The sequence below is a fragment of the Rhodnius prolixus genome, unplaced genomic scaffold, assembly GCF_049639745.1.
Source record: "Rhodnius prolixus isolate KJV_2025 unplaced genomic scaffold, Rpr scaffold_14, whole genome shotgun sequence".
In the NCBI taxonomy this organism is placed as follows: Eukaryota; Metazoa; Arthropoda; class Insecta; order Hemiptera; family Reduviidae; genus Rhodnius; species Rhodnius prolixus.
This window is the reverse complement of record NW_027411594.1, coordinates 10,775,482-10,787,921: the sequence shown is the minus strand read 5'-3', so window position 1 is coordinate 10,787,921 and position 12,440 is coordinate 10,775,482. Positions and strand designations below refer to the sequence as shown.

The 12,440-nt window shown below is 37.7% G+C and overlaps 1 protein-coding gene across 2 annotated transcripts; it reads right to left on the bottom strand.

The window, feature by feature from the left end:
- Positions 1-4,883: 4,883 nt before the first annotated feature.
- On the bottom strand, positions 4,884-7,977 carry LOC141451881 (uncharacterized). Of its 2 annotated transcripts, none has more exons than XM_074123647.1 (5): positions 7,790-7,977; positions 6,076-6,612; positions 5,325-5,425; positions 5,130-5,244; positions 4,884-5,056 (listed from the first exon to the last, which is right to left on the bottom strand). In XM_074123647.1, exons 1-5 carry the CDS (start codon positions 7,924-7,926, stop codon positions 4,990-4,992), a joined length of 957 nt encoding a protein of 318 aa, XP_073979748.1. In that variant the 5' UTR covers positions 7,927-7,977; the 3' UTR covers positions 4,884-4,989. The 2 variants fall into 2 exon arrangements, with proteins under 2 accessions (XP_073979748.1, XP_073979749.1); XM_074123648.1 differs by having other exon boundaries at positions 5,130-5,238.
- Between the last annotated feature and the right edge of the window lie 4,463 nt (positions 7,978-12,440).

The window sequence follows — 12,440 nt, the reverse complement described above, 5'->3', positions numbered from 1 at the left end:
ACTTCAGATCTTGTCGCGCCTTGAATTTAAAAAAATGAAAATTAGGAATTAGGGAACTCTTTCCATCAAATTCATCTTAGTTATGGGGAAGAATTTTTATCCCTATTGGGTCATACCGGAATACTGGGTTATTAGTTTATTTATGTCAGAGAATTAGCTGTGTGGGTGATATATCGTCTGAGCGAATCTGGAACGGTTTCCTGTTAGGTTTCGTACTCTATAATCACAGATTCGACCTCTATTTTAGTTTTAAATTTAATTTGTATGAAAATTCAACCTTTTTGAGGTCCCTCGAGTAGTTTCTGCTCGTCAGTGAGCATTGAAAGAGAAGGGGGGGGCGCTAAGAAAAAGTTTAATTTGGATTAAATTCATCCCAAACCTATCGTGGCACTGAGTCAAAATATAAAATTTGAACTAACCGCGATTGCTGTTTTTAGATACGCTGAATTTGTATCTGGAGACTACAGCGGAATATTTCCATGTGACTGAGCAGTATTATATTCCTGAACAAGGAGTACAAAGGGTCAGATTATGTCAGGAGGTTCGAAATTGAGTCTTACTATCATGCAAGATGAGCTGACTGACGAACAGTGGCTAGTCATGTTACATCAATTCTGTTCTAGTCAACAGCAAATTCAATGTAACCCGTTTTTGAAACCTTACACCCCGATTCACCTAGTTCCTTGATAAAAAAAACCTGCCTAGTTGGCGCAGGCGTCGTGTTGCCGTTTGCATAACCCTCTCCGGATATCCGTTTACACCAATGTATCAAAAGCAACCTCACTCCTCTTTCCCTGTGTATGCCGCTTTGTTTGGATTATAATATTCCTTGATCGCCAATTTCTTAAGCTGATCTAGTGATGCACATTATATCTAAATTACTGATGCTCTACTTGTACACCCCTCTTCTGTAAAAGTTTAAAAAATAAAATAAACTAAAATTAAAATAAAAACTAAACTTTTTGATAAAAAGTTTTAAATTGTAACCCGCTCTTTTATTAATTTGGTAAATTTAGTGCATGAAAGTTGTGCAAATGTGCGGAATGCACTAACTACCTAACTTTGTTATTTCAAAAGAAAACTCTAACATGTATATTTTTCGCCGCTGGAAAACCACCGAACGTGAAAAAGCCCTTTCGAATAAGAGGAAGCATAAATTCGTGTTGGCCGTTCTACTTCCCTAAGCCGTTGTCGTTCGCCAAACGCGATGCTGCCCAATGTTTCGCTAAAGGATAAAACTGCCAGATACCCAAATCTTTAATGGAGACTGTTAAAACTTAGTAGGTTATATGGCATGTTTGGTATTAAGGTTTATGTGGTACTAGCTGTACCCGTTCACACGTTGCTGTGTTTAACAAAAAGGCAGTTTAGATACCTCAAACCTAATTTATTAATGATCAAATGTATACAATACATCGAAATGAAAATTAGCAATAAAATTATCCCTACTTTAGAGTACAGTAGTGTCCTTGCAAAGGTAGCATTTCTACATAATGTGAAAAATTCAGTTAATGTTGTTGGAGGTGGTGACATTGCTCTTGCACGTACATTTTCTGATGTAAAGTACACACGATGTCCATTTTCTGCTAAATGAACAACCGTTGGATATCGCTCATGAATGGAAAATGATAAAATACGCCATACGGCCTCATTGCTACTTTTGTAGCGTCCCAGTTGATATTGGGTGACTTCATCGTTAGATGCAGTTGTATTTTCCACTCCAAACACTACCATATCGCTTCCTTTGTTCACATATTTGCAAATATATTTTATCGCTTTCACTGAATTGCAGTACTCAGCATTATACGTTTTTAGTAGTAATGGAGAATATGGTACTACCCAACGATTATCAACGTCAATAGTATTGTTGAGTACTTTTAGTTTAATGGATTTTCCACCATCTTCGGTATAATTTATTCTCCTATTAATAATTGCAAAAAACTGTTTTTCATGGTTTTCATGGTTACACTTTTAACAAATATTAATAATTAAATGTTATTTTGATATTTTTGGGATATTTGTTCGGGAGCACCGAGAGCCCCAACTCTGATTTAAAAAAAAAATTGCAAAAACCTTCCCGGGGATATACCTAATAATTTCCCAAATTTTCCCGGCGATTGGATGTATGGTTTTTGAATCTATCGAGTACAAACAAACAGACACACATTCATTTTTATATATATAGATTATGGCACACTACTTTAAGAAATGGTGGGGGCGTAGCACTTTATTGAATGGTTTTTCATTTCATTGTGATTCTCTCAAAACAGTTCTTATGCATTTCTTCCGACTCTTCTGATATTCTGTTACTGCATTTTTTTTTTCTAATTTCAAAATTATCTTATTTTGAAGAGAAGTAAGGGAATTAAGTAAGATGCGACAACCTGCAAGATTGAAAATTTGGAAAAATACTTTCTCATCTGTATAGAAGAGAGTAGTTGTGATTAAAGTGTTTTTGGAATGTCATTTACGAAGAGCAGAAAGGGCCAAGCTCTGCTGATACTAAATGGACTTAGCCTAAACTTTAGCGGACTAGCTGAAGCCTAGAGATAAAAGTGTTGGAAAGTAACCGAAATCCCGAGGTAGTTAGCCGCTGCAGTTTCTCTTAAAAGAGATGAATAAAAGTACCACGGACACCCATACTCAAGCCTCTTGTCTTCTTCCCTGATAGTTTTTCAGAAAATAGCAGCACGGGTTCGCTCAACAGTCCATTAATGCTGTTACGTGTGAAAAGTGAATGTCAAGTAATCGTGTTCAACGACCAAAGTACAATATCAACGGTTGGAAACGTTTTTATAAACAGTTCATTCAACTGATCAACTGAGACTACTCAGTTTAGTTATCCTTCTAGAATCTTTGGAAGTGTAGTCGAGTGAATATCCACGGCTGACTTGTACTTTCCCTTCTCCACCCCCACCAAAGATGGTTTCTAAGTTTCCATTGAAAATACCGTGTTAACGTAACCAGCTTGCGAAAAAGTTAGTTTTGATTGGTGAAAATGTGCTGTCTGTCAGTCCGCGAGAGTGTTTGGATAACTCAAAAATTAAAAAAAATTCTATTTCGACATTTAGCTTCCACTTCAGAGTAATAGTTCTAAAAAGGTGTTAATTGTTAAAAATAATTAAGAATGCTCCTGAAATCCAGATTTTGACGCAATATGTGAGTTACCCTAAGAATTGTCGTCATAGAAAGTCGTGTGAGGATTGATGGCGCGGGAAAGATTTAGCCGATTGTTGAAAATGTAGAGATACAACCTTGGAAATTAGCAAGCAAGAGTGGGTGCGCTAGTAGAGTTGCGAGTTCAGCAATATTGATTGGAATTGTAAGAAAGCGGCCGCTTCAGCAAACCGACTGAGTTTGCAGAAACAAGAGAAGTCTAGAAGGGAATGAGCAACAATGGCTACAGTTTGGAAGCCTGTCACAGGGCGACAAGAATAGAAATGTAGTGTTGAATGGGGCCCGGTCAGAAGGACACGAGCTCAACAATACAACAGCGCACCAACACAACAACACTACTATGGGACTGACCAACGAGGCCCAGTTCAGAGGTTGCTGCGCACGCTCTGTGTGAGTGACGTCAGTCGCCTGGGTCTCTTTATTAGAAACAGCAATAAATAATGTAAAGTAGCTTGCATGGTCCATCCGACCGACCTTCCTTCATCATTTAGTGCATTTCAGCCTTTTATTTTCCTTAACCTTTCACCATCATTCCAACCTTCAGCTTTTCATCAGACGAGCACAGTATACACTTACACTTGCCTAAAATTAAAAAATTATTTTTTTAGTATTTCAGTGATATTTTCTCTGACTGGGTAAGTGCGCCCTGAATGGCGATTGGGCCAAAGTTTGGGTATCAGAAAACTCTGTTTTCAGGCTATCCGTCTAAGAAACACTGGTTTTTAGTTAGTGACGTGTGTGAACCCTAAAAGTCGATATGTCATGCAGCTCAAACTTTACTTATCATTTTGGTCTCCTTTTATGACGCAAAGCAATCACTATTCCTTAGCCGAAAATAGCACCCTACTAAAAGAATATCTCGAAATTAGATAATTAGAACCTACGATTCTCTCGCAACTCACTACTATCATTGAACTTAAGTAAATAACCAAGGTTTTTGAAGCATTTTTTGCAGAAAACTTGATTAAGGTTAGAGAAGGGCAAGGACAATTCCACAGAAGCGTGTCCCGGCGTTGCCCCATCACTTATATAGACAACAGGAATATGGCTTCAGCTAAAAAAGATTTTCATTTATCGATAATTAGGGGTGTGAATCCTGTGATCCAGTTTTAAACAGTTTTGAATAGAAATTTGTAAAAGTGCTTTAAGATGTTTTCACATGTATTAGCGGTTATGTGGACTCAAATGGAATACGAGATGCAATTCTCAATGGAGTCTATTCTAAGACAAGCTTATGTATTAAATGAAATTTTATTCACTCTTTTTATTAAGGAATAATGCCAAAAATTGGAGGATAGAAGTGCGGGGGAGTTAATCATCAAAGTTAAGAAATTATGATAATAAACTAAAAGAATTACTGGGATGTGGAAATAGCAACTAAACATTAATCCAATGAGAGGAACTCATTTTAATGAAAGCTGAAGAAAGGGTAGTAAATACAAACTGAGCTCACTAAATACAAACTGAGCTCAGTAAATACAAATTGAGCTTCGCCACAAAAATGGTAGAAACAATCAGTGACGATATTTGAGGTGTTCTGGTGGAGTCAAAAATAAAAGCTGCTGTAAAGAGAGGGTTGGGATGGATAGATAGGCAAGAGGGAGGTGGGTGGTAATCCCTGTTATGTCGCATCCAGTCATCTGCTTGTTGCACAGCCAGAGGCAGTTCTAAATTTCAAAACAGTTATTAAAAATAAATGCCGCAGCTATTTAAATGAAGTTTTATTCAATTATTTATAACATAACGAATATTCGTAGTTGACAGACAAAAGTCCCCGTACCAAGGGGTTCATCTGCCAATCTAATTCAAGCGCTAGGCGGTCATCTTTTTCTTTTCGAGTAGAGGTCTTCTGCGCATTAAAGCTTCAAATTCTGAATCGCTGAAAAGAAAATTCAGAAGTTATTGACGTAGATGTGCTCTAAGAATATGTACTATAAGTGAAGAAGACGTACGAGCCAAGGTCAGTGGAAGACAGCGAGGAAAGGTCCGTGGAAATCTTGTATACTTTCCTCTCGGGTTTGCCGGCCGCAAGTTCGGCCGAGGTGCTCGGTGTAGCCTCACCTGCAACTTTTACATCAAGTGTACCTAGAGAATTCTTTTCTAACTTTACAGATACCTCATTTCATTCAAAAATTCAAAGAACTCACTTTGACTGTTCCCTTCTGCATAATGATGCACCGAATACGACTGTGGATTCCTTTCCGTGATTTCGTCGCACAGCTTGGATATCTGAGCATCTTTGGCACTTCTGTATTGCAGTGATATTAATACAATTCTTAGTAACAACCATATCATGCTTATTAAGTATTGTTTAATTAAGGCAACCCTTGAAATAAACTTGAAAAGAGCTTACATCTTTGCAAAGCTTTTTTACGCATATTTTAAGAGATTTGAAAGCTTATTACTCAGAAAGGCAGAGATACTGTTGGCTCTTACAAATTTTGACATTTCTTTAATTTTAAGCTCTCAAATGATTACATTTCTTGCAATAGTAAGCAAAATGATATCGTCTTTTCGAAAAATTTAATTTTCTTTCGATTGACGTAAATAAATTTGCTATAGCTCTTACTCCAGAGGAGCGAAAGACATTTTTTAAAGAAAACAGAGAAGATAAACAATAAAACCTAATGATAGTGCCCCTTTTTCGAAAAGGTTACGAATTTACTGTTTACATGGGGTTCTTTGTTCAACTTGATGCAATGCGCCCCTGAAGGAGCGGCAAAATTTTAACAAACATGTGGCACAAGTGTGTGACACGGGAAATTGTTTATGCACGTGGAATTATAAAGTAATAAATAAAGTAATTATTAAAGGCATTTTCTCCATTGGAGTATTGTAATGGCAGTTAGTGAAGGTAGCGGGACAGGATATGCAATTGTTAAGGCTGCGCGAACTTACATGCTGGCGGCTGGACACTTCCTGTCTTTTGGGCGGCATACTGCACCACACATGCACAACAGACAAAGCAGCAGAACCAACTGGACTAGGATTAGAGCCAGGAACCCAATCAGTATCAGCATTTCATATAACAAGCTATTAACATTGGACTGTTCATGCGCAGGCGAGCTGTCACAGAGAGAGATCTCTATCATGTCGGGCGATCCTGTCGACTGGACGTCTCTGGTGGACATGGTTTTGGCTTTGCTCTGGCTGACGGTTGAGTTGCGACTGCGGTTGCTAGGATGAAGAGGAAGAGCCGGTTGTGTGGTCGAGGTACACGAGCTACATCCTGCCTCATAGTAAAGATCTTCCTCCAAGAAAGGCGCCACCCCTCTCATAAGGTTTCTGGCGGTTTTTATCAAATCTTTAGCAGGTAGTTCGGTATTCTCTAGAAATCCTCTGCAAATTGTTGCAAAATGTTCACCCATTTTTCTTTTAAATTGCTTTTTCTCTTCGCCATTCAACTGTCTGGATATATTCAGACAATGTTTAAATCTGTAAACGAAACTTTATTAGTCTGTCAGAAACTCTCAAGTATTAAAATCTTTTCAAATTTTAAAGGACTTTAAAATCCTTAACAAACATATGGAGTTGCATAGAATTGGTAGCTAGAAGTAGCTATAACGTAAAATACCATCTGGTAGGGCAGTTGTATAAGGGTTGGTAAGGGTGTTTGTTAAAGTGTAACGGAAGTCTGCCTTTTTAGCTCCACTTCGATCTTGCTTCACTTTCAAAGCTCATCTCTTCTTCCCCGAACAAATTCTAAGCAGCCCCCTCCACGTTTCAAGTCATACGATTGAGCGCAATATAAACGGCATATAATTGGTACTTTAAACTTTTCAGCCAATGTATGCAAATTTAGTGCAGTAAATTACTTTTTATATGTTCATAATCATTGAAACCAACGAAAAAACCTGAAAATTTGAAACGAAAAGTCCCATAACAAAAGCTTATGTATGAGCAGTGGTAATGGAATAAAAAAGTATACCAAGTTTGTGTTCTTGGCAATAATTAATTTTAGAGATTTTTGGCCTCCACAAGGAGGAGCTCAGAATGGAGATTTCCCGTGCCAACTTGATATCAAATATGTGACACGAATGCTTCCTGAGAAAGAAGACTATTGCACATTGAACTAAAGGTTCTTATCCTGTGACTTTCATCACTATGATTTACAGTTATTTATTATTAGATATTTTGAGAGAGGTCTCACGTACGTGAACTCTCCAGGTTAGTACATTCCTTAAAGACCGGGTATTGTGTACTTGTCTAGATTACGATAAGCCAATCAGACTAAATTTCGAATCGAATGACATAAATCGGTTCTGTATTTAGACTCTAGGTTATTTACAAAATGACAGAAAAACCATAACAATTTTTGAAAATGCCGAATTAGTTGAAATCCATTCCTTCTGTATTACGGTAACTTAGAAACAAGGATATGCCCTTTTACATGAAATTTGGGAATAAGAATCTTTTACAGAAAAAGGAAGACAAATTATCAAAGTTGGGTACTTATAAACAGTTTGGTTTTTCTTGCAGCTTTTGACGATCGGCCCTTATATGTACAAATTTCCTAGGAGATATTTATAATTGAGAGCATATACGCTAAATTAATCGAGAATACAGCGAATTAACTGTTTTAAGAAATAAAGCAATCAGAAAGCTTAATAACCTTTCCACAAGTTGGGCGTAGTTTTGGTCGTTCATCTGGACCCATGCGCCGGCACATGAACTTAGCGAGTTCTTTTGCAGTGTGACTTTAGCCGCTAACAGCATCCAGCTCAGCACGCCAATATTAATTTGCAACATTCCATGCTAAATCTCAGGCTCATCTAATACACATGATACAAGCGTAATTATATCATATGTAGATACAGATGTTGCAGCTGGACATTTTTGTTTATGACAGAATGGTGGCCGGCAAAAATTCACAGAAAAAAAAATCTTTCATTGTATCACGCATTATCATTGCTAGAAGTCTTCTTCAATTGTACGGACAAGTTCGACGGAGCGTTCTCGTGTGGTGGAGTCTTCCCCAAAATGTGGTACCTCCTTGCTCTGTCGTCGATTAGTTTAGCAAGCTGGAATTCTCCGAGAACCTATCAGCTAGAGTGGTGTGGTACACATAAAGCTAGCTTGGAGAGGTAACTAGATCACCCGGGTAATAATATAGTGTGGCGGACCTGCATCGCCACGTCGTGCGCAATGGATTGCCTACTCCGTTCTCTTCATCATGACTGTTACGTCACTGCAAAAATAACGGTAAACTGGCACATAATAAACTGGTCAAATAATTATAGCCTGCTCATCGGAACTGTGGATGTCGTCATTCATACCGGCCAGAGGAAGTTATTGCGATCTGTCCGGCTTCTCCTGTAAGCTGCAGGCCTACTAGATATAAATAAAATATCCTCCAATTACCAAGAAGGTGCTCTCTCCCTCGACCCGGTAAGCTAGGTTGTATTGTGGCGCTAGGCTCTAGTCTCGAAAGCCTTGGCTTTTATTACTAAATATGTAACATATGAAGTTTCTAGTTCGATGGCCCTCCGTCCACGACTCCTGACCGGTAGTTGGTCGTGAAGTCTGCCTGAGTTGCTCTACTTCCTTTCACATCAGGCTCTACTTCTGCGCAAAAAAACAACTTCACTATTCACAAATTTTTTATTTACTGTTTTGCCATTAAATGTTTGTCCTGGCGCCAAATGAGACATTTCTGACAGTTAATGTTCATCTTCAGTGCACTTAGTTTTTTCTTGTCTTTTACGATCAGAAAAATCTCATTGGTGCAGATTTTCTACTTGGATTTTTCCAGTGAAAAATCCATTTCCAGGTCCCCTGAGAAAGGACAGTCGATGCAATCACCATTTGCCCTAAAGATGAGGCTTCTGAAATTCAATTTTCTTCAACATAGACATTTTCCTAAATTTTCAACACCTGTCCATCATATTTACCTATTTACAAAATTATTATATTATATATTTATTCAGATTGTAAATTACTATATTAAATAAATAATTTCCATGTTACACTTATATAATAACATAATTATAATTTTCTTATTTTTTGGAAAATTTTTTAAAAATATTCTTCAACATTGTTTATAAAGTCCCTTTTTGCTTGTAATCCAATTAGTCTAAGATAGATTTTCACCTTTAATCTTCTTTAGAAACGTTTCGGCTCCTACTGTATGGATCACCAGTGCATTTACACTGATAAAATATTTATTTTATCTATAAATTAAAATATAGTTACTGTTCTTTCCATTAAAATACAGATAAAAAATAAGTATTGGGGCGTTATCAACTCCGTTGGTGAAGAAAGTCTGTGGTCGCAGCTTCTCCAGAACTTCACCTGGATCGATATTCTTTCCAAAACATTCAAACCAAAGTTTAGGCCTCACATGTTACGTATTATCAAATTTAACTTAATTCCTTTTATGATTCTCTTTGCAAGTGCAAAATACGCGAGGGAGCTTTATGGGACGTTTCACTTCCTGTATACTCCGGATATTTCCCATTTTCGGACATTTGACTAAAAATTTGATACTTAAGAGGAGAATACCCCACCCAAGATGGCTGCTTAAATGCATTCCTATGAAAAAGGTTTCAGCTCATTACTGACTGTAGCATGTACTGGTATGTAATGCATTTCCAGAAAATAAATTCTCCCTGAGTAAAAAACTTTGGAAGGAGTTTATAGTAGTGTAGAAAGAAAACAGTTGTCGAGGATGCGAAGTCGAAGGAGTCAGGTAAAAATTATTTATTAAAATTTAAAGTTTTGTATTCTAGGGCCAGGTGAAACCTTCTCCAATTAGCGAATATGGCTTTGAAGGCACTAAAATTTGTGTTTTTATTGCATCGGTTTTTTGGTAGAGTAATGAAAGGAAGGAATTTTTTTTATTAAAACGGTTCTTCTAGTGGTTTAATGTTCATTTCTACTCCAGCGTCCTCTGGCGGCTTATCTGAACGAAATATCAAATTTGAGCATGCGGGGATTTCTCGTTTTTAAGTTATGCTAATCACGAACAGACAGTCCAACTTGGAAAGTGAATCGAACAAATTTTCACACTTAGAACTGGAAAAAAAAAATATTTTCCCTGGAAGTTGTTTCGGAAGTGATATCTGGCCAGCTAGTAGCCAAGTGTAGGAATCAAATGTCTGTCCAGGTAGTAAAGATATGTGAGCAGTTAGTTTGAGAGCCTGGTGTAGCGACGGCACATTTTCAAACCAAGTCCAAAAAACTTTTTTTTGATGTATAAACAATTTGGTATTTATTTGCAGTGGTTTCCGTGGAGTGGTACGCGCGCCCACAACTCTATGCAGCCAGCAGTCCGAGCAGAGACCCATATTTCCCAGAAGTAATGAGTCAGCAACTCCGAATATGCGGGCCGCCACTCCGTCCGTCTGTGGGTGTTTGACGTTTACGACCTCCTTTAACGGGCGGCCAGATCACCGCTTCACTTAGCCTGCGCTCATTTCACTAAGGAAAGAATTCGTTATTGCTGATGCATTGGCCCGACTCCGACGCAGCCTTTGTGAGTGCAGTCACCAGCTGGTGCAGCACTTTCCATTTATGTATTTCTCCGTATTCATATTTGTTTGTGACTGCATACATAAATCTTAGCGAAACCATAAATATACACTAAGATTGCAGTGCACAGAGCCGTCTACGTCAGCGGTTGCTCATTCCAATTTACATTTACGGCGCCATTTAGGCTAAAATTTTCGAAATTGATTACCACTTAAATATTTCATTTAAGGACTCTTAGAACCCTCTCTTCTAAAAAAATAAAAACATAAATCTACTGCGAATCTACTCGAATTGCAACTTGGACATTCAATTTTCTTGAATTGACATTAAAATTATAAAAAAATCTAGTTGATTTCGCAGCTAAACATGTTGATTCATCACGATAATTTTACGGTTGAAGGGAAGTCTTAGCTTCTTTTTGATCTTCTGAACATTCCCTGGGGTAAGTTTGAAACAAGGTGACTCACTGAAACAATTCGCGACTTCCTTTTAAAATAAATAATGCTCGGAAAAAATCAACTTAACGGTGGCACTTGTAGTGTCGACATTCCTCTCAATGACCGCTTTGCAGTGCCGACATTTCCTAATGTTAGTCAGGACGAGGTTAGGGTCGTACAATAAGCCGTAATGGGCTTTTAGAGCAGAGCTCAACTTAACGCCTCAAGCCGCATAAACAAAGTTTTCTGGGTGACGTTTCAAATAGAAGTGTTAGGCCTACATGAGTATGTAGTGGGGGTAGAATATGTTCAAAGAAAATCCATTTTGGGAAAAAGTTCTTAAACACTGGCAAATCAAGTAAAACAAATTAGATAGATAAATAGATAGATAGATAGATAGATAGATAGATAGATAGATAGATAGATAGATAGATAGATAGAGATATAGATATATATATATATATATATATATATATATATAGAGAGAGAGAGAGAGAGAGAGAGAGATTGTTACGGTCAACCGAGTTCTTCAAATTGGAAATTCTTTTACCTGTTTGATTACAATTAGTATAACAGGTGGTACTGGTGGATGGCGATAACCTCCACGGAGGCTGCGAAAGAGGTTACTGTCTTCCGCAGATTGGCTCAAGTTTGGCCGACTAGCTCACATCACATCTCTCTCATTTATCATAAGAAGCGAGTGCAATATTCTGTTAGCAGCCTAAATGGCGGGAAATAAGCTCTGAACAACATAACACACACACACACACACACACCATTTTTTAATTCCGATCTACAGATGAAAATCGGCTAAAGCAATGGTAACTGTAGAGAAATCCAATTACCAGTAATTCTAGGTTATATAAGTTTATAAAAATGATGTTTCTTCTTACGGTTCCATTTCCGTTTATATCTCATTTTGCCGGTTGGAAGTTAGATGGGGTTAGTAGCTGGATTGGAGGGTAGGGTGCAGGTAATTAAGAAGTAATGAAGATTGTGAGAGCGTGGCCGCAGTGAGCTGATAGCGAGCAGTGCTGCCACCTTTATGGCCATCGTGCTCATATCAAGATGGTATCACTGCATGCTCTCCGGCCCCCAGCCGCACTCCACTAATATTATTGTGCATTTAAGAAGAGATATCTTTTACACTCTCTTTATTTTTTCTCTATTTTTTATCATTATCATCCTAAGACAATATTTGCATTTTAAATAAGACCAAAATTGATTTGCAACTAACGGCCACTGACTGAGATTGTAGCTAAGTAAACATGTACTTGAAGAAGCTCTTTACTTTCCTTAGAATCGCTCCAGAGATTTATTTCTCTGTGTATATTTCTCGTACAAACTACTGTACGC

Bases quoted from the DNA above. Each gene is read 5' to 3' on its own strand.
- LOC141451881 (XM_074123647.1), bottom strand. From the start codon at position 7,926: ATGTTGCAAATTAATATTGGCGTGCTGAGCTGGATGCTGTTAGCGGCT. The intron at 6,613-7,789 runs GTTATTAAGCTT...TTTCGTTTACAG, and splicing joins TACGCCCAACTTGTGGAAAG to ATTTAAACATTGTCTGAATA. The intron at 5,426-6,075 runs GTAAGTTCGCGC...ACTGCAATACAG, and splicing joins AAGTGTCCAGCCGCCAGCAT to AAGTGCCAAAGATGCTCAGA.